Source organism: Haliotis rubra, unplaced genomic scaffold, assembly GCF_003918875.1.
Source record: "Haliotis rubra isolate DU_JTF1 unplaced genomic scaffold, ASM391887v1 Scf119, whole genome shotgun sequence".
Lineage (NCBI taxonomy): Eukaryota > Metazoa > Mollusca > Gastropoda > Lepetellida > Haliotidae > Haliotis > Haliotis rubra.
The window spans coordinates 1,112,322-1,133,544 of record NW_025765103.1 but is presented as its reverse complement, the minus strand read 5'-3'; the positions used below and the strand labels follow the sequence as shown (position 1 = coordinate 1,133,544).

Sequence of the window (21,223 nt, the reverse complement as noted above, 5' to 3'; positions counted from 1 at the left end):
AGTGTGTGAATGGTCCAACATGGGTACAGTAGGTGGATGGTCCAACATGGGTACAGTGGGTGGATGGTCCAACATGGGTACAGTGTGGGAATGGTCCAACATGGGTACAGTGTGGGAATGGTCCAACATGGGTACAGTGTGTGGATGGTCCAACATGGGTACAGTGGGTGAATGGTCCAACATGGGTACAGTGTGGGAATGGTCCAACATGGGTACAGTGTGGGAATGGTCCAACATGGGTACAGTGGGTGAATGGTCCAACATGGGTACAGTGGGTGAATGGACCAACGAGTTTGTGGATGGTCCAACATGGGTACAGTGGGTGAATGGTCCAACATGGGTACAGTGTGTGAATGGTCCAACATGGGTACAGTGTGTGGATGGTCCAACATGGGTACAGTGGGTGAATGGTCCAACATGGGTACAGTGGGTGAATGGTCCAACATGGGTACAATGTGTGTGAATGGTGGGTGAATGGTCCAACATGGGTACAGTGGGTGAATGGTCCAACAAGTTTGTGGATGGTCCAACATGGGTACAATGTGTGTGAGTCCCCTGCAGCAAATTATCAAATCAAACTTAAAAAGTAATGAAAGTGAAGGTTGTAGTTTAAGATAAAGTTTAATGTCAACAAAAGCATGACCAGTCAACCTGCACATTCCCAAGATGATCACACCCATCTGATGCTCCACACCCATCTGACCTCCGCACCCATCTGACACTCCGCACCCATCTGATGCTCCACACCCATCTGATGCTCCACACCCATCTGATGCTCCACACCCATCTGACGCTCCACACCCATCTGATGCTCCACACCCATCTGATGCTCCACACCCATCTGATGCTCCACACCCATCTGATGCTCCACACCCATCTGACGCTCCACACCCTTCTGACGCTCCACACCCATCTGATGCTCCACACCCATCTGATGCTCCACACCCATCTGACACTCCACACCCATCTGACACTCCGCACCCATCTGATGCTCCACACCCATCTGATGCTCCACACCCATCTGATGCTCCACACCCATCTGACGCTCCACACCCATCTGATGCTCCACACCCATCTGATGCTCCACACCCATCTGATGCTCCACACCCATCTGATGCTCCACACCCATCTGATGCTCCACACCCTTCTGACGCTCCACACCCATCTGATGCTCCACACCCATCTGACGCTCCACACCCATCTGACGCTCCACACCCATCTGATGCTCCACACCCATCTGATGCTCCACACCCATCTGACGCTCCACACCCATCTGATGCTCCAAACCCATCTGATGCTCCACACCCATCTGATGCTTCCACACCCATCTGACGCTCCACACACCCATCTGATGCTCCACACCCATCTGACGCTCCACCCAACGCTCCACACCCATCTGATGCTCCACACCCATCTGACCCATCTGAGCTCCACACCCATCTGACGCTCCACACCCCACACTCCACACCCATCTGACCCTCCACACCCATCTGATGCTCCACACCCATCTGACACTCCACACCCATCTGATGCTCCACACCCATCTGATGCTCCACACCCATCTGATGCTCCACACCCATCTGACGCTCCACACCCATCTGATGCTCCACACCCATCTGATGCTCCACACCCATCTGATGCTCCACACCCATCTGACGCTCCACACCCATCTGATGCTCCACACCCATCTGATGCTCCACACCCATCTGATGCTCCACACCCATCTGACACTCCACATCCATCTGACACTCCACACCCATATGATGCTCCACACCCATCTGATGCTCCACACCCATCTGACGCTCCACACCCATCTGACACTCCACACCCATCTGATGCTCCACCATGAAACTGGAATACCGTTCAAAGCAGCATGGAGTCCATCTCACACATTCACTTGTGAATTGGGGCGGTGGGGTAGCCTAGTGGTTAAAGCGTTGGCTCGTCACGGCGAAGACCCGGGTTCGAATCCCCACATGGGTACAATGTGTGAAGCCCATTTCTGGTGTCCCCCGACGTGATGCTGCTGGAATATTGCTAAAAGCGGCGTAAAACCAAACTCAGTCAGTCAGTCAGTCACTTGTGAATTCATAATTTGATAAATTTCAAGCTCCTCGTCAGGTTAACATGTAATATTGACATTTTTCATCTGTTGTATAAAGCGGCATGTTCATTTATCTCCCAATATTTGAAGCATGTTTGAGTTTTGATGTGTATAAATAACACTCCTGGACCCTTATTCTCGAAATGTTTGTAGCTCTAAGAATTCTTAACTTTGATTGTATTCAATGTCTTAAGAATGGGCTTAAGAAGGTCGTAGGGCTACGAACATTTCGAGAATAGCTAGCCATGTTCATATATCTCCCAATATTTGAAGCAAGTTTGAGTTTTAATGTGTGTAACTAACACTGCATGTTCTACAAGTGCTTCTGCACCTGCAGCTAGCTGACATCAGAAATAAGATCTTGTCCGGTGTCAACATGCTCTAAACTGAGTCAAACTTCCACTTGACAATTGTAATCCTTAAACGTGAATGTGAGTCAGTATAACACCTTGACAGGTGGAGAGTTGGTACGAGTGCTGGTGGGTAGTTCACATATCCATGGGTACCGTCGAGGTGTCAGATGGAATTCTGTATTTCTTTTGAAACTGATAACACTTTAGATGTATGCTTTTTCATTCAACAGAAGAAAAATAGGAAAGACCAAAATCCAATCACAAAATCACAGACGATAGCTACAAATTATGCTATGACCGAATGCATAGATTGTGACACGAGACATCCACGTTGTGAAGTTCAATAGATGTGATTGTGTGCAGGCCTCAATGCTAAGGAAACATAGCATGATTCATATTCAATGAGTTATTTATTATGTTTGTTACAAATATGCGTATGCACTTCAACAGTCTACTTTGAGATATGTTATAACTGAAACATCTGTATCCTGTGTCTTTGAAAGAGACAAAAACGTAACATGTGAATTGCGTATTATATGAATGGTAATTTCCGGAACCAAGCCTTTCGTGTGCTGCTGTATAGAATGGTGTCAGAGTTGAAGAACACTTGGGTCTCTTTGTGAGTCGGGAATATTAAGGATTGCTTGACTGTGAAATGCAAAAAAATATATTTGGTCAAATTGTATTGATTTCAGTCATGTTTTAACTTGAGCTTGATATTACTGAAATAGCAATTCAATTAATTTGGAAAAATTAGCACTATGTGATTACACACAGCGAGTGAGGTGATATGTGTTATGTCTTACTGTGAAATGGCTAACTAGTCAGCCTTATGACATGGATATTGAAGACTAGAGAATAGCTAGACATTGAAACTTCTGTCATATTGTATGACATTGACAACCTCACAAGTAGCAGGGTATTGAAGACTTTGTGAAAGGCCAGATAAATGCCTCCACAAAATGGCTAGATAATGAAGGTAATGATATGCCTAAATGATAAAAACACTGTCAGATATTGTTAGCTAGATACTGAAATCTAAAATAATGGCTAGATGTTAAAGACACCATCATATGTCGCCATATTGAAATCTGCATGATAGGATTCTACAATGAAGTTTATGTTGTATGGCTAGATGTTGAAGGCTGATAGAGCTAGATAATGAAGATACTGTGAATGGGTAAGATGTTATATTGTCAATAATACTGAAAATAATGAAGACCATATAGAATATAAAGATATTGAAGATTTTATGACTGGCTAGACATAATGGATTAAATGTTCCAACTGATATTGTGCCACTTCAAGTACAACCAAAAATTTAAATTGCATTACAAAGAAAAAGCATATAAACTTGTGAGTATTGAGTTAAAATTAACTTGAAAAATAGCAAAAAACACCTGCCTTTAACAGACCTAAATGGAAAAAGTAATTATACAATTGAACTAATTTATTCAGCTCCCCCTGACACTGGCTCACTGAAACTATACATTCAGCCTAAGTGGGAGACTATCTCTTATCTCACACAAATAACGGGGTATCTGGCAGAGAGAAGTATTTTCAATTAGAGCACTTGATTGTCAGTTTATATAGTAAGTTATCTCGAGGATGTGCAAAGCCTGGTCGTAAGTTCCTGGGAAGGCTGCATGTCTATAGCATGTGTGAAACTTGTATATTGCTATGTGTGTTGGCAGATTGTGTCATTAAAGACTGTGTGTTATCCTTGAAGTAATCATCAGATTTTGTGGTCTTGACAAAAAGGGGATTACAGGGCTAAGTAGAAAATCAAACTGTTTTGCTACATGGAAAATGTGCTTGACATGCCAGAGTTTGGGACAGTGGTTGAATTAAAAAATGTAAACTAGATATTGCGTGTGACGACAGGTTCATTCTCAAGCTGATAGTCAGAAAAATATGGTATGAGAGCATGCTTGTTTGAGTGAATTAATCGATTCCCCAAGATTAGTGAATGAATCATGTTTATAGTGGCTTGTTCAATACCCTTGGGTTGCATAGTAGAGTATTTTTAACCAAATAGATGATTCTGTTTGTAGAACCTTATGTTGGCCTTTGGACAGGTGTCTCATTGTGACATGATAGCTATTGTACAGGGGTCTCATTGTGACATGATAGCTATTGTACAGGGGTCTCATTGTGACATGATAGCTATTGTACAGGGGTCTCATTGTGACATGATAGCTATTGTACAGGGGTCTCATTGTGACATGATAGCTATTGTACAGGGGTCTCATTGTGACATGATAGCCATTGTACAGGTGTCTCATTGTGACATGATAGCTATTGTACAGGTGGCTGATGAAATTATAAGCTTTGTACAGGTTTACAATGCTGCATCCTTATGATAATTTACCTGGCTATGTATTACTTTTACTGTAGATATTTCACTATTTGTTTCAATGTACATGTGTTATATTCTGTAACATTACAATTGAACCCTAATTTCAAAATCTTTAGCTTTGTATTTTCAGATTCAAAAGATATTTTTCAACACTTTCAGTTTTGCAGCCTACAAGAATCACCAGGCACTTAAAGGAGTGCGGAAACAATCAATCCTTCATATAGAACTAAGACTTCAAAGCCTTCCACAGAGCTTTAAGAAAACATGAGTTACTGAAGGTGGAATTTTAACAAGGGAGTGTGTCCATTAGAAAACAAACTTGCCCCCATCCCATGGGCCTAATTAGGAAGACACTGATGGTTGAGAATCTGACATTTGTTGGGATTGGGTCATGGCAAGATATCAAAGCAAATTTATCCGTACATTATTGACACAACGAAGCTTATACCTTTAATATAGGGCTTCTTTCAAATCATAACTGAATAAAACTTCTTACAATTAAATGTTTCAAAATGCAGAAAAATATGTTGATGGGATTGTTTTATTTTACAGACGTTTTTATCTGTGTTTTTTGTTATCTCTCTGTTTTTTATTACAGATGATCTAAGTTGTGTGTGTACTGACCAATATCCTGCTGGGAGTAATGCCATGTATGTGCCTCACAACTTGGAATATACATACAACATTAAGCTCAACAGTGTGTGAACACAGTGATAAAACATGACATAAAGTGGAGATTAAATGTAATTGCAGTCTCCAAATGCTATCAGTTAAAACTATAACAGCATTTTGATGGACTTCATGTCCATAAACAGACACTGAGGTGAGAAATAAATTTTCCGAATTTCAATTACCTGAACACACAGAAATACACAGCTTAAACCAGGCTTATCAAAGCCACAAATAAAGCTTAACTTGTGAAGATGATGTGTTATATGTTTTCAATCCCTTCATCGATCACCTCAACAAATATTGGCAAAGACTAAGTCAGATATTGTGAACATAGCCATTGAAAAGTGGAATAATCCCATGTCAGGTGGGAATATATGGTTAAAGGAATATTAGAAAAACACAATAGAATGACTTGAAGTGCAAGTTTGGGGGTAATCCTGTCAGTGTTTGTGATGGCAGCAGCATATCAACATGTTAGGAGGCTACGTGTGATATATGTAGTTGTTAAGGTACTTCAGATCATTTGGGTTTGTAATGACTGAAAGTAATTGCCTCTCAATCTTACCAGTTGTGTGGGTTGACTGTGGTCTGTAAGTAGTGGGGATATACAGGGGCCATTATGTGGAGAGCATGGATTACGGGGAACTGTACATGCTGACTTACAAAGCAGCTTCCACGCCACAATTTTGTCTTTATCACGTGTTGATTTCCTTTCCACTATGTCAGGTTATGATAAATGTGTCATGCAATATACATTGGATTCTGGGTGACAGCTTTCTGTTTCTGTTACTAAGGCAGTGTAATGTTTGACTGGTACCATGAGGCAGTGTAATGTTTGACTGGTGCCATGAGGCAGTGTAATGTTTGACTGGTGCCATGAGGCAGTGTAATGTTTGACTGGTACATGAGGCAGTGTAATGTTTGACTGGTGCCATAAGGCAGTGTAATGTTTGACTGGCACCAGGCAGTGCAGTGTAATGTTTGACTGGTACCATGAGGCAGTGTAATGTTTGACTGGTGCCATGAGGCAGTGTAATGTTTGACTGGTACCATGAGGCAGTGTAATGTTTGACTGGTGCCATGAGGCAGTGTAATGTTTGACTGGTACCATGAGGCAGTGTAATGTTTGACTGGTGCCATGAGGCAGTGTAATGTTTGACTGGTGCCATGAGGCAGTGTAATGTTTGACTGGTACATGAGGCAGTGTAATGTTTGACTGGTGCCATGAGGCAGTGTAATGTTTGACTGGTGCATGAGGCAGTGTAATGTTTGACTGGTACCATGAGGCCCTGTAATGTTTGACTTGTGCATGAGGCAGTGTAATGTTTGACTGGCTCAGTGACACAGGGCGATGTTTGACTGGTGCCATGTGTTGGGCTACATGATATGTAACATTGACTGAACCATGGTTTGCCCCTCACAAACATCAAAATCATTGTCAGTCCGTACCTACTGCCGAAATGTCCATAAACCTGGCTTAACTCATAATTGAGCCCTCACCCCCACAGATACACACATACAACACAACACAACACAACACAACACACACAACCCAAACACCCACCAACAATCCAGACTCACCCACAACATGACCCAACCCAACCCGACACCACCCATACTATCCGCCAACCTGAACTCCATCCCGGACCCGAACCAACAAAACCCATCTTCAACCTCTCCCCCAGCCGTCCCCAGTCCTGCCCACTGCCCATGCTTCGCCCCCACGGATCCAGCCCCTCCCCAGCCCTGCCCGTTACCCATCCAGCCCCTCCCCCTCCTGCCCATGTGGGTGTTGCAGCGTTGAGCAGCTGACCCTGTCTTTGATCCTGTGGGGTAATGGCCGAGGGTTGGGGGCGACAGCAAATATACAAGTTGTACTGCCACATGTGTGTTACACAGCCTAGCGGCAAGTACTGAAAGAGATTGACATTTGTGCTGAAGTCCAAACAGGGACCACCGGTGAAGATATTGTTATAACATTGATCCATGGGTTTCAGTTCTGAAATATGATGTGTAATCTGTAATATCAACTTTGATATGCAAAAGCTGACATATTGTGATATGCTTGATGTTTGGTACTGAATATATTGAGTCAATTCTTCACCTGTGAAGATTAACACATTCCCAGCTCTGTACATTGCTGCCATGATGTCTGAGTGGCCCTGTGGTGTAGGGTGGCCCTGTGGTGTAGGGTGGCCCTGTGGTGTAGGGTGGTCCTGTGGTGTAGGGTGGCCCTGTGGTGGAGGGTGGCTCTGTGGTGTAAGGTGGTGTAGGGTGACCCTGTGGTGTAAGGTGGTGTAGGGTGACCCTGTGGTGTAGTGTTGCCCTGTGGCGTAGGGTGGCCCTGTGGTGTAGTGTGGCCCTGTGGTGTAGGGTGGCTCTGTGGTGTAGTGTGGCCCTGTGGTGTAGGGTGGCCCTGTGGTGTAGTGTGGCCCTGTGGGGTGTGGTGTAGGGTGGCCCTGTGGTGTAGTGTGGCCCTGTGGTGTAGGGTGGCTCTGTGGTGTAAGGTGGTGTAGGGTGACCCTGTGGTGTAGTGTTGCCCTGTGGTGTAGGGTGGCCCTGTGGTGTAGTGTGGCCCTGTGGTGTAGGGTGGCTCTGTGGTGTAAGGTGGTGTAGGGTGACCCTGTGGTGTAGGGTGGCTCTGTGGTGTAAGGTGGTGTAGGGTGACCCTGTGGTGTAGGGTGACCCTGTGGTGTAAGGTGGTGTAGGGTGGCCCTGTGTTGTAGGGTGGCTCTGTGGTGTAAGGTGGTGTAGGGTGACCCTGTGGTGTAAGGTGGTGTAGGGTGACCCTGTGGTGTAAGGTGGTGTAGGGTGACCCTGTGGTGTAGTGTTGCCCTGTGGCGTAGGGTGGCCCTGTGGTGTAGTGTGGCCCTGTGGTGTAGGGTGGCTCTGTGGTGTAAGGTGGTGTAGGGTGACCCTGTTGTGTAAGGTGGTGTAGGGTGACCCTGTGGTGTAGTGTTGCCCTGTGGTGTGGTGTTGCCCTGTGGTGTGGTGTGGCCCTGTGGTGTAGGGTGGCCCTGTGGTGTAGGGTGGCCTTGCCCTGTGGTGTGGTGTTGCCCTGTGGTGTGGTGTGGCCCTGTGGTGTAGTGTTGCCCTGTGGTGTGGTGTTGCCCTGTGGTGTGGTGTGGCCCTGTGGTGTAGGGTGGCCCTGTGGTGTAGGGTGACCCTGTGGTGTAGGATGGCCCTGTGGTGTAGGGTGGCTCTGTGGTGTAGTGTGGCACAGTGTCCTCAGTTTGATTCACAGTTCATCAGGACTATAGTCCATCACTCTGTCTCATATCCAGTGTTCAGGTACTCAATGAAGAAATGTTATCTACATTATATTTAGAAAATTAATGTTGCGAAAATAATCCTATAAAGTATGACTTCAGCTCTTCCAGATGTAATCTTAAGGTGTGCACAGGTGAGTGGCAAGTGTAATCTTCAGGTGTGTACAGGTGAGTGTCTTGCTAAGTGTAAACTTTTAAAACATAGCAATAGATTATAGTTAAGTACATAAGAAATGACGGATCTCCTCATAGTGCAGGCACCTTTTGTTCATAAATACTGACTTTGTGGGGTGAAGTATTTTGTTATCCCCCACCGCTCGTTTAGAGCGAAGGGGGGAATATAGTATTAGGCTCCGTCCGTCTATCCGTCTGTCCGTAAGTCTGTACGTACGAATTGGAATATCTTAAGAACCGTTTACTAGATTCTTTCATATTTGGTACCTAGGTTCATCACAGTATAAGAAAGGTCCAAGTCAGGTTTGGTGACCTTGACCTTCATTTCAAGGTCACAAGGGGACTTAAACGTTATTCCTGCATGTTAAGCTATCTCCAGAACCGTTTCCTGGATTTTCTTCATATTCAACCCCAAGCTTTATCTAGGGAAGGCGCAGGGCCCAGTCGGTCTTGGTGACCTTCAATTTTGCTGACCTTCACTTAATTTTCAAGGTCAGAGTGACATTTTGAAGATTTCAGCATATTAACTTGCTTGTTATGTTTGTCAGTGAGATACCTCAAGAACCATTCACTGAATTTCTTCATATTTGACACCAAGCTTCTTCCAGGGAAGGCACAGGGCCCAGTCAATTTTGGTGACCTTCACTTAATTTTCAAGGTCACAGAGACATTTTGAAGATTTCAGCATATTAACTTGCATGTTATGTTTGTCAGCAAGATACCTCAAGAACCATTCACTGAATTTCTTCATATTTGACACCAAGCTTCTTCCAGGGAAGGCGCAGGGCCCAGTCGGTCTTGGTGACCTTCAATTTTGCTGACCTTCACTTAATTTTCAAGGTCAGAGTGACATTTTGAAGATTTCAGCATATTAACTTGCATGTGATGTTTGTCAGCAAGATACCTCAAGAACCATTCACTGAATTTCTTCATATTTGACACCAAGCTTCTTCCAGGGAAGGCACAGGGCCCAGTCAATTTTGGTGACCTTCACTTAATTTTCAAGGTCACAGAGACATTTTGAAGATTTCAGCATATTAACTTGCATGTTATGTTTGTCAGCAAGATACCTCAAGAACCATTCACTGAATTTCTTCATATTTGACACCAAGCTTCTTCCAGGGAAGGCACAGGGCCCAGTCAATTTTGGTGACCTTCACTTAATTTTCAAGGTCACAGAGACATTTTGAAGATTTCAGCATATTAACTTGCATGTTATGTTTGTCAGCAAGATACCTCAAGAACCATTCACTGAGTTTCTTCATATTTGACACCAAGCTTCATCCAGGGAAGGCACAGGGCCCAGTCAATTTTGGTGACCTTCACAAATTTTCAGGGTCACGACGACACTATGAAGATTTCAGAATGTTAACCTGAATTGTCAGCAAGACATTTCAAGAACGGTTCACTGGATTTTCTTCATAGACTTTCAAGACTTCCCTTGAATGTTTTTCAATATGCAATTTCTTTAGTACTATTTGTGCATATTTCATACACTATGACATTCATGTCAAGGTCAAAGTCAGTCTTGAAAATATGTGTGTGTTTGAACAACTATAGAGCAAGATATCAAGAGAGGTTGACAGGTCATGTTTTTGTTGACATTTAACTTCATCTTAAACTTTCATTACTTTATAAGTTTGATTTGATAATTTGCAGCGGGGGATTATGTCACCTTAGTGACAATGCTTGTTTTAATTAAGCTAAAGCTTCATTAAAACAAAAATACTTGACCCTCCGAAATTAGCAGAATCCTGATCTTGATTCCAACAGTAAAAGGTAGCGAGATACCTGTAACAGTAGGAGCACTTCATTGGAAATGATTTGGCTGTATAACATGGACAAGTTGTTTTGTTCAAATGAAAGATATTGAACTGATATGACGTATTTGATTTTGCTTGTTTCATTGAAAGATGGAATATGGGAGTCATATTATATTTCCTCTTGCATCAAAACGTCACCACGGGTTTGCTTGTCACTGCTGTCACATGTCGTGTCACTACTGTTATCGAAATACTAGTAAACCTTTGTGAGAAATTTAGTTTTCCATTTGTTTTTCATTTATCTGTCACTATTTGATAAATAAGGATGTTAGGGAAGAAATCTACCAGAACAAATTGTTTTTGAGCACATGAAGACTTGTGATTTTTATGTTTTTAATTTTTACAAGAATGTAAATAGTCAAGTTTTTAAAATATTTTCCAACTTGGTTTGTTTGTACTTGTGTTCCTGCTGACTGAATCAACCGCCTCCTTAGCCCTGTAGGATGGTTAGATCACCTGCCCATGTCATACCAGAAGGTGGTACTTGTTGTTGCCCTGCCTGGTAGTATGAGAATAGAACACGGACTGGCCGGCCTGGAGACAGTATGCTGTGTCTAGGTGAAGTAACCATGTGGAACACAAGCACAGTGTCTCAGTGGGTACACACACTTATACATCACAATTTGTGTGGAATAACCATGTGGAAGGAACACAAGCACAGTGTCTCAGTGGGTACACACACTTATACATCACAATTTGTGTGGAATAACCATGTGGAACACAAGCACAGTGTCTCAGTGGGTAAACACACTTATACATCACAATTTGTGTGGAATAACCATGAACATTAAACCCCATTTCACCTCACCTGACACATTTTGCCTTTTTTGTCATTGTCAAAGTTTGGTAGACAGGAATATGGCTGGTGTATATACACTGTACTGTTAAATAGCAGGTAATATCAACAGGAACTACTCGGCAACTGTTTCCGGGACATGAATAGTCAGTCTCATTGTCTCTCATCCACATTAATTTCCCTTCTGCCAATCCCTTTAGCAAGTCTAGATCTCCTCTGCCTGAATGTCCCAAATCACTGAGGCTCTGTTTTAATTTAACAGGATTTATTGGTTTCTATCAAAATTGTATATTCAGAGACTAAGCTTTAGTCTAGAACATGAACTACGATATTGAAGCAGTTTGTTTAGTGTAGAGACTTTGTGGGACACAGTCATACACCTTGCAATTATCATCTCAAGCATCTGAAATCGCATCATGTTAAAGAGGAAATTAACTCTCAACAATTCCCAAACTGTTCTGTTTGATTGAAAGCTTTGAAATGTTTCCATGCTCACAAGTATAAATGCAACCATCCAAACATACAGTGGATGAAATGGTTAAAAAGTTATCAGCTTATGTCTAACAAGTGATGGAGGATGACTTTTCTTTATGCAAGTGAGAATTTTGTCTGCCCTTTGTTGTACAGGAACTATGTTTGTTTTCAACACTTACGAAATAGGAAATGATACCATGTGTATTGAAACATCAGCTGTATGGCCTAAAGATATTGAAGTGAGCTGAAGCAAACGCTGTGCTTTGACCTTCCAATTTCAAAGAAAATACTGAGCTCCAGGCTTCAACTTTTCTTGAGGATAAAGGTAATTTTAAAATGTGGAATGAATGAGACTCTTGTTGAAAGTATCTCCACAGGAATGAATGAATTATGGATCGAATAAACTCTCTTGAATCTTAACTTTTAATTTTATACCTGATTACATGCAATTTTGTCGACCTGTCTGAGATAGGAGTTTTCGCTATCAGGTTTTATTTGATGAAAGGATGGTTTGTTCGGTGAAGATAGCTATCTGGACAGCAGTATATGTGTTTATGTGCTTATGTGTAAGACGTGTGTGAAAAAAGGGAGTATTTCTAGATTTGATACTGCTTGATGTGATTTTGTTTACTGAGGACACAGAAATAGTACATGTGTGTCAGAGATTAGTCAAATGGAATGTCACAGTTTGAAATTGAAGGTGTGGGAAAAATGGACATTGATGGTACTACATCGAGGCCAACAGTATACACTTGCAGTAACAACAAAATGATATGTCCTGGAAAACTAATTTAGTCTTAGGACAATGCAGTTATAATGAACAAGTTCCAAAAGCAGCTAAGTTACATTGCCACAATGTCAGAAGAAAGGACATGTTCATCTTCATGATTTCATCAACTTTTAATTGCACAGTTTTCTGTCTTATTCAAAAGTGAAAAATGTCTTCAATTGATTTTGGATAACAATGAATCAATGTCCTTCAAAATATACTGCCAAATTCTGCAGATCCATGTTCATGCTGTTGATCACTGGATTGTATGGTCCAGAGTCGATTATTTACAGACTGCCGCCATAGAGCTGGAATATTGCTGAGCGGGGCTAAACAACAACAATCATTCAAGATAAACCGATCTGAAACCTGCTGATTTGTGGCTTCAGTTGTCAACAATTCTCACATATATACAGTTTCTTATGATAGACATCATGGTCTTTCAGCTTGCCCTATTGGTGAATTGGGGTCAAACAGGATCCCTTATATCCCACTCTGTGTTTCCTACAAGAATCTGAAGAAGCCATTCTATCCCGGAACTCCCACTGGAGGTTGTTTGTGAGGAACATTGTGGATGACATGTTTGTAGTTTACTCTGATTATTGCAGCATGTGACAACTTGCTATCTTCAGTGATGAGTTGTGAAGAATGTTGGCCACTTTCACTTCCTGAAATAAATCTGTTTACTTCACGCTGCTGATGTTGGTGGAAGATGGTATCAGGATCTGCCAATGTGGCGGCAGTGATGGCCCACTCTCATCAACAATAAACACATTTGCAACATGTATTTCAAAAATTAAGAAAAAAGTTTCTTTTTCAAATATTTATGTTTGTTTGATGTGCAAAGTAAGCAGATGAATGGTGATTTTATGAACTGTTAACAGTTTGTGAAATTAGAGGGTCATTAAGTTTTCTGGTGTAGTATTTTAAACGAGGGTCACTCTGAATTGTATCAAGGGTTATGACGGCTATATAGAGAAGCAGTACTGAAACAGGCACATAAGTACAGGGAGTAGCTGAAGCATGTGATTCCCTGGGAGTTTCCATCATTTTCTGCTGTTACTGTCTATCATTTCCCTTTTATTCTTGAAGTTGCCAGATTTGTTCATCGGGGATTGGATGAAATTTGTAATGAAGCATTTTTAATAAACATAAGTAGAAGAACTACACAACTGACCTAATTAATATGTGTCATAAGTTTTTATAACATTCCACTGGCCTAATCTAAAAACTATAAATATATGCACAGTATGTAAAAAACACACAGGTACATTCTGCTTACAAATGTGGTAAATAACATTTTAAAATTTATGTAGTTTTAAAAATTTAAGAAAAGTTCAATTTGACAGATTGTACCAAATTCTTGATCATGGCTGAGAATTATGTGTAGAAGTATGCTGCTATCTAAATATGTCAGAGTGAGTGAGTGTTTTTGGATACTCTCTGTAATTTTCTTAGCTTGTTACTTTTCTCTGCATCGTTGTATTGACTTAAGATGATAACATGTTGCATTCTGTGCTGTTGTTCAGACATGGAGTCCTAATGTTCATTCACATTGTTTTCAACCACTGATGCCATGTGTGTTGTGATGAAACTGGTGAGATTTAGTAAGGTGGAACATTTGGGTAGAGTAACCAATATTGCATATGTCTTCAAAATATCCCCCAAACCTATAATCCCCAAAACTTACATTTAAAGTTAAAGCAAATGTCAAAATTATCAAGATAAGAATTTTAGACAAAAACATTTTTCTCACTAAAATTACCATTTCCTCGTTTTGTGTGATGTCTTCCATATTTCTCCACTTGGACGGTGAAGTATACGTCGAGATAGATCACTAGAAGTCAGGGGGCACTGATAAGGGAGACAACCCTTATCAAGTTTATCGCAAATGTGGAAAGACATGATAAACTTTTCTTCAATTTTGAAGTGCCTTTCCAATTTCTATGCAAGGCAATCAGACACCATAAATATAAGCAGATGGAGGAAGAGAGAAAAAAGAAATTTGGCAGAGAATAAATAAACAGAAAAATTATAGTGGAGATCGTAGCAGTACAAAGATCATGGGAGGTGGGAGACGATGATTTCTCACTGGTGTAACAGACTTATGATGACATTATCTTATGAGGCCCTGTAGGGGTTCAACTTTTTTTTGTATGTAATGATGATCAACTGTGAAGGGGTTAAATACATTAGAACCTAAATGTTCATCCTGGCATATTTCTTCATTTAATTTTTGCCATTTTTCTCATATTACACTTATAAACCTTTGCTGAAATTTATGAACAGATATGTTTTGTCTTTTAGAGACTGTTTGATAATAGGAAATAATTTAAATAGATTTGTTTTATTGATTAATTTATTTTTCTGTTTTGCTGTATTCTAATAATCTTCTACTGTTTGTAATAAGTGTACCCATGATCCCTTTGTATGAAGGCGACTATGCTTGTCGTAAGAGGTGGTCAGGCTCGCTGACTTGGTTGACACATGTCATCGGTTCCCAATTGCGCAGATCGATGCTCATGCTGTTGATCACTGGATTGTCTGGTCCAGAATCGATTATTTACAGACCGCCGCCATATAGCTGGAATATTGCTGAGTGCGGCGTAAAACTCAACTCACTCACTCACTCACTCTTGTACTAGTTCTTATGCAGTCAATTGTTGACAATTTTGTTTCTACCCAGTAACGAGGATTATGGAGATTTATAAACAATCTAACCCAAATGTTGTGGGGTTTTTTTCTATCAGTTATATCATGATTTAGGATGATTTACAATCTAAACCATTTTTCCTACTTTCTAACTTTGTAAACCAGTGTAAAAAGTTCACCAAACTGGCTTCAGTGGCAGACATTACTGATGTCATTTGACTGTGACATCACTGTAACCAGTGATGTCACAATGACCTGTAGAACATTGTTCTGCAATCTGTAGTGATGTGTAATGGGGCATACCCCATTTCTGGTGTCCTCAGCCTTGATGCTGAAAATATTGCCCAAAACAGCATTAACATATACTCACTCACTCCTGGGAGATAATTCTTCATTTCCCATGGAAGCAGGTTTTGGTTGAAAGATAAGCTTTCCTAACATGCACTCATGAAATGTTACTAAACCCGAACTGGGCCCCATTGATATGAACACAAGCCAGATGATTTGATGGAGTGACAGACAGTTTTTGATTACACTGTAATTAATCAAGTAACATCTGGGGTTAATTAGCTTTCTCATCTTCTCTTTAGTCCTTGCTAAATATCTATATAAACTTGTAGGCATGATAGAGAGATAAGGATGAGACTTGGCAGTTCCAGAACTGCAGTAGACCATGATAGATGGCACATAATGGTACCTTGTACAAAGGTGAAGGAAGCCATGGCGCCATTGGCACCGGGAATACAGGATTTGATTTTAACCATTTGTTTAACAGTTACAAAGATAGTTTTTCAGTTACGTTTGAAATTAAAACCTAAACTAACATTCAACTCTTTTAATGATTATGTTAACCAGAGAACCCAAAGGTATTAGGTGTGCTGCAAGATAGGTCTGTTTGTGATTGTTGAAGGTTGAAAGTGTGAATTTATGAGAGGCTGCCACCATTAGAAGCTAAAGTGCTGGAAGTGAGGCACCATTAGAAGCTAAAGTGCTGGATGTGAGGCACCATCAGCTTCAGAAAGTACTGGATATGAGGCACCATCAGAAGCTAAAGTATTGGATGTGAGGCACCATCAGAAGCAAAAGTGCTGGATGTGAGACACCATCAGAAGCTAAAGTACTGGATATGAGGCATCATCAGAAGCTAAAGTATTGGATGTGAGGCACCATCAGAAGCTAAAGTATTGGATGTGAGACACCATTAGAAGCTAAAATATTGGATATGAAGCACCATCAGTAGCTAAAGTATTGGATGTGAGGCATCATCAGAAGCTAAAGTATTGGATGTGAGGCATCATCAGAAGCTAAAGTATTGGATGTGAGACACCATTAGAAGCTAAAGTATTGGATATGAAGCACCATCAGTAGCTAAAGTATTGGATGTGAGGCATCATCAGAAGCTAAAGTATTGGATGTGAGGCATCATCAGAAGCTAAAGTATTGGATGTCAAGCACCATCAGAAGCTAAAGTGCTGGATGTGAGGCACCATCAGCTTCAGAAAGTACTGGATATGAGGCACCATCAGAAGCTAAAGTATTGGATGTGAGACACCATCAGAAGCTAAAGTATTGGATATGAAGCACCATCAGAAGCTAAAGTATTGGCTGTGAGGCACCATCAGAAGCTAAAGTATTGGATGTGAGGCATCATCAGAAGCTAAAGTATTGGATATGAGGCACCATCAGAAGCTAAAGTATTGGATGTGAGGCACCATCAGAAGCTAAAGTGCTGGATGTGAGGCACCATCAAAAGCTAAAGTATTGGATGTGAGGCACCATCAGAAGCTAAAGTATTGGATGTGAGACACCATTAGAAGCTAAAGTATTGGATATGAGGCACCATCAGAAGCTAAAGTATTGGATGTGAGGCACCATCAGAAGCTAAAGTATTGGATGTGAGGCACCATCAGAAGCTAAAGTATTGGATGTGAGGCATCATCAGAAGCTAAAGTATTGGATGTGAGGCACCATTAGAAGCTAAAGTATTGGATATGAAGCACCATCAGTAGCTAAAGTATTGGATGTGAGGCACCATCAGAAGCTAAAGTATTGGATATGAGGCACCATCAGAAGCTAAAGTATTGGATGTGAGGCACCATCAGAAGCTAAAGTATTGGATGTGAGGCACCATCAGAAGCTAAAGTACTGGATGTGAGGCACCATCAGAAGCTAAAGTGCTGGATGTGAGGCACCATCAGAAGCTAAAGTGCTGGATGTGAGGCACCATCAGAAGCTAAAGTATTGGATGTGAGGCACCATCAGAAGCAAAAAGTATTGGATGTGAGGCACCATCAGAAGCTAAAGTATTGGATGTGAGGCACCATCAGAAGCTAAAGTATTGGATGTGAGGCACCATCAGAAGCTAAAGTATTGGATGTGAGGCACCATCAGAAGCTAAAGTATTGGATGTGAGGCACCATCAGAAGCTAAAGTATTGGATGTGAGGCACCATCAGAAGCTAAAGTATTGGATATGAGGCACCATCAGAAGCTAAAGTATTGGATGTGAGGCACCATCAGAAGCTAAAGTGCTGGATGTGAGGCAAAGCATTGGATGTGAGGCACCATCAGAGTGCTGGATGTGAGGCACCATCAGAAGCTAAAGTATTGGATGTGAGGCACCATCAGAAGCTAAAGTATTGGATGTGAGGCACCATCAGAAGCTAAAGTATTGGATGTGAGGCACCATCAGAAGCTAAAGTATTGGATGTGAGGCACCATCAGAAGCTAAAGTATTGGATGTGAGGCACCATCAGAAGCTAAAGTATTGGATGTGAGGCACCATCAGAAGCTAAAGTGCTGGATGTGAGGCACCATCAGAAGCTAAAAAGAGGCACCATCAGAAGAAAGTGAGGCACCATCAGAAGCTAAAGTATTGGATATGAGGCACCATCAGAAGCTAAAGTATTGGATGTGAGGCACCATCAGAAGCTAAAACCAAGTTGGATGTGAGGCACCATCAGAAGCTAAAGTATTGGATGTGAGGCACCATCAGAAGCTAAAGTGCTGGATGTGAGGCACCATCAGATGAGGCACCTCAGAAGCTAAAGTATTGGATGTGTGAGGCACCATCAGAAGCTAAAGTATTGGATGTGAGGCACCATCAGAAGCTAAAAGTATTGGATGTGAGGCACCATCAGAAGCTAAAGTATTGGATGTGAGGCACCATCAGAAGCTAAAGTATTGGATGTGAGGCACCATCAGAAGCTCAGAAAAGTATTGGATGTGAGGCACCATCAGAAGCTAAAGTATTGGATATGAGGCACCATCAGAAGCTAAAGTATTGGATGTGAGGCACCATCAGAAGCTAAAGTATTGGATGTGAGGCACCATCAGAAGCTAAAGTATTGGATGTGAGGCACCATCAGAAGCTAAAGTATTGGATGTGAGGCACCATCAGAAGCTAAAGTATTGGATGTGAGGCACCATCAGAAGCTAAAGTATTGGATGTGAGGCACCATCAGAAGCTAAAGTATTGGATGTGAGGCACCATCAGAAGCTAAAGTATTGGATGTGAGGCACCATCAGAAGCTAAAGTATTGGATGTGATGTGAGGCACCATCAGAAGCTAAAGTATTGGATGTGAGGCACCATCAGAAGCTAAAGTATTGGATGTGAGGCACCATCAGAAGCTAAAGTGCTGGATGTGAGGCACCATCAGAAGCTAAAGTATTGGATGTGAGGCATCATCAGAAGCTAAAATACAGGATGGGAGACACCTTTAGAAGCTACAATACAGGATGTGAGACACCATCAGAAGCTTGCCAGAGAGCTGAACCACTTCAGGTCTGTGGTCCTGAAAGGGCCTCTGCTTCATAATTTATAGCACAGATCTATCTCACCAGTGATTATTTGCAAGGTATATCTTTTGATTGTTGGAGTAGTACAGAAATTTTGTGATGAAAAAACTACCAGTAATGTCAGATTAATTCTCTTCAGGTTTTAAGAATGTGTTTTGAGAAAGCTTATTCTGCCATTGGAAGTGATAAACCATGTTGGAATGTCATGAGTTAATCTGTTTCATTGCATGAAAGTGATAAATTGTTGTTAAGGTGAGATTTACAGAGTTCGATTAGTCCAATGAATACTTAATTTCCTTTTCCACTGACACAAATTTCCGATTGATTGATTTTCAGTCGCGAATATCTTTTTATCTGTGAAATTTATGATGTCTCCCAGTTGTTGAACGTTGTTTGGTGTTGACCAGGTACTATTTACTTATGCTTGACAAGTAACTAGGTTATCTACAGCAAGATCAGAAATCTACAAGTGTTGAGTTTGGACGTGACAAGATTAGCACCAAATATGACCTGGATAGGAGAAGTGTTATGGCATTATATTATTCCTGCAAAATTCAAAACTTTCTGTTGATTAATTCTGCAACGCATAGCACACAGAGTATGGTTCCATGCAACTAAGTGTTATCTACCTTCTTCACCCGGCACTGTGCAACTTCTTCACCCAAGCTGCAGAAGTTGGTGCAATGCTCATGTCGTACTTCACCCAAGCTGCAGAAGTTGGTGCAATGCTCATGTCGTACTTCACCCAAGCTGCAGAAGTTGGTGCAATGCTCATGTCGTACTTCACCCAAGCTGCAGAAGTTGGTGCAATGCTCATGTTGTCCTTCACCCAAGATGCAGAAGTTGGTGCAATGCTCATGTCGTACTTCACCCAAGCTGCAGAAGTTGGTGCAATGCTCATGTCGTACTTCACCCCAAACCTGTACAATTGTTATTGCAATGGTCAAATTTGCCAAAACACTGGTTAGTGGTACTCATGCTCACCATAATAATAATTCTGGTATCTCATACTCACCATCAAGTAGACCGCCTCCGTGGTGTAGTGGTTAGAACGTCCACCCGGAGAGCGGAAGGTCGCGGGTTTGATCCCCGACCGCGTCCCTGCCTGGTGCTCGGCATTAATGGGTACAACAAGAACTGGTCGGCTTGGAGTCAGTATAATGAGTGGGGTATTCATGCTTCACTACAGCGTGGTATCTCAGTGGGCTAGCACTATTAAACCAGCTTAAGTCTGGGCTAGTACATACACATACACATACACACACATGCACGTCGTCATATGAGCGAAATATTCTCAAGCACAACGCTAAATCAAATTTCACCTCACCTCACCTCACCTCACCATCAAGTATTTCTGGTAACTCTTTATCTCCTGCAACCCGTGAAGATCTGGGTTAGAATTGGTCTTCAGTAACCCATGCTTGTTGAAGGAGGCGACTAACGGGATCGGGTGGTCAGGCTCGCTAACTTGGTTGACACATGTCATAGTATCCCAGTTGCGTAGATTGATGCTCATGCTGTTCATCACTGGATTATCTGGTCCAGATTCAATTATTTACAGACCGCCACCATATGGCTGGAATATTGCTGAGTGCGGAGTAAAACTGAACTCACTCACTCACTCAATTTCTCACCTGCAAGAAATGCTAATACTTCATTCTCACCATCAGGAGTGTGTCATTCAGTGCATTAAATGAATGTACTGCCATATTTGTATTCGCTACTTAATTAAATCTTGTTAATTCATCTTTCAGATGTCAAAGCATGGCCCCCAAAACTAGCTTTCTTCAAGTTTGTGCCCATCCTAACAATGTATTATTTGTTTGGTATTTTTATTTGAATTTCATAAGAGATATATTTAACATTGCCATATTTTAGATTATCGTGCAAATTTTTGTTTGGAAGACAAAAAGACAAGATTTTTCCCATTTGCAGTGTGTCTTTTATGGAAGATGACCACTCCAAAATGACTGTACATT

General features: G+C 41.7%; 1 protein-coding gene across 1 annotated transcript; it reads right to left on the bottom strand.

Moving 5' to 3' along the window:
• Positions 1-670: 670 nt before the first annotated feature.
• Positions 671-20,145, bottom strand: LOC124260990 (collagen alpha-1(XXVII) chain-like). The gene is made up of 5 exons (XM_046695311.1): positions 19,906-20,145; positions 7,796-8,690; positions 7,119-7,401; positions 1,420-1,851; positions 671-1,328 (listed from the first exon to the last, which is right to left on the bottom strand). Exons 1-5 carry the CDS (start codon positions 20,143-20,145, stop codon positions 671-673), a joined length of 2,508 nt encoding a protein of 835 aa, XP_046551267.1.
• Between the last annotated feature and the right edge of the window lie 1,078 nt (positions 20,146-21,223).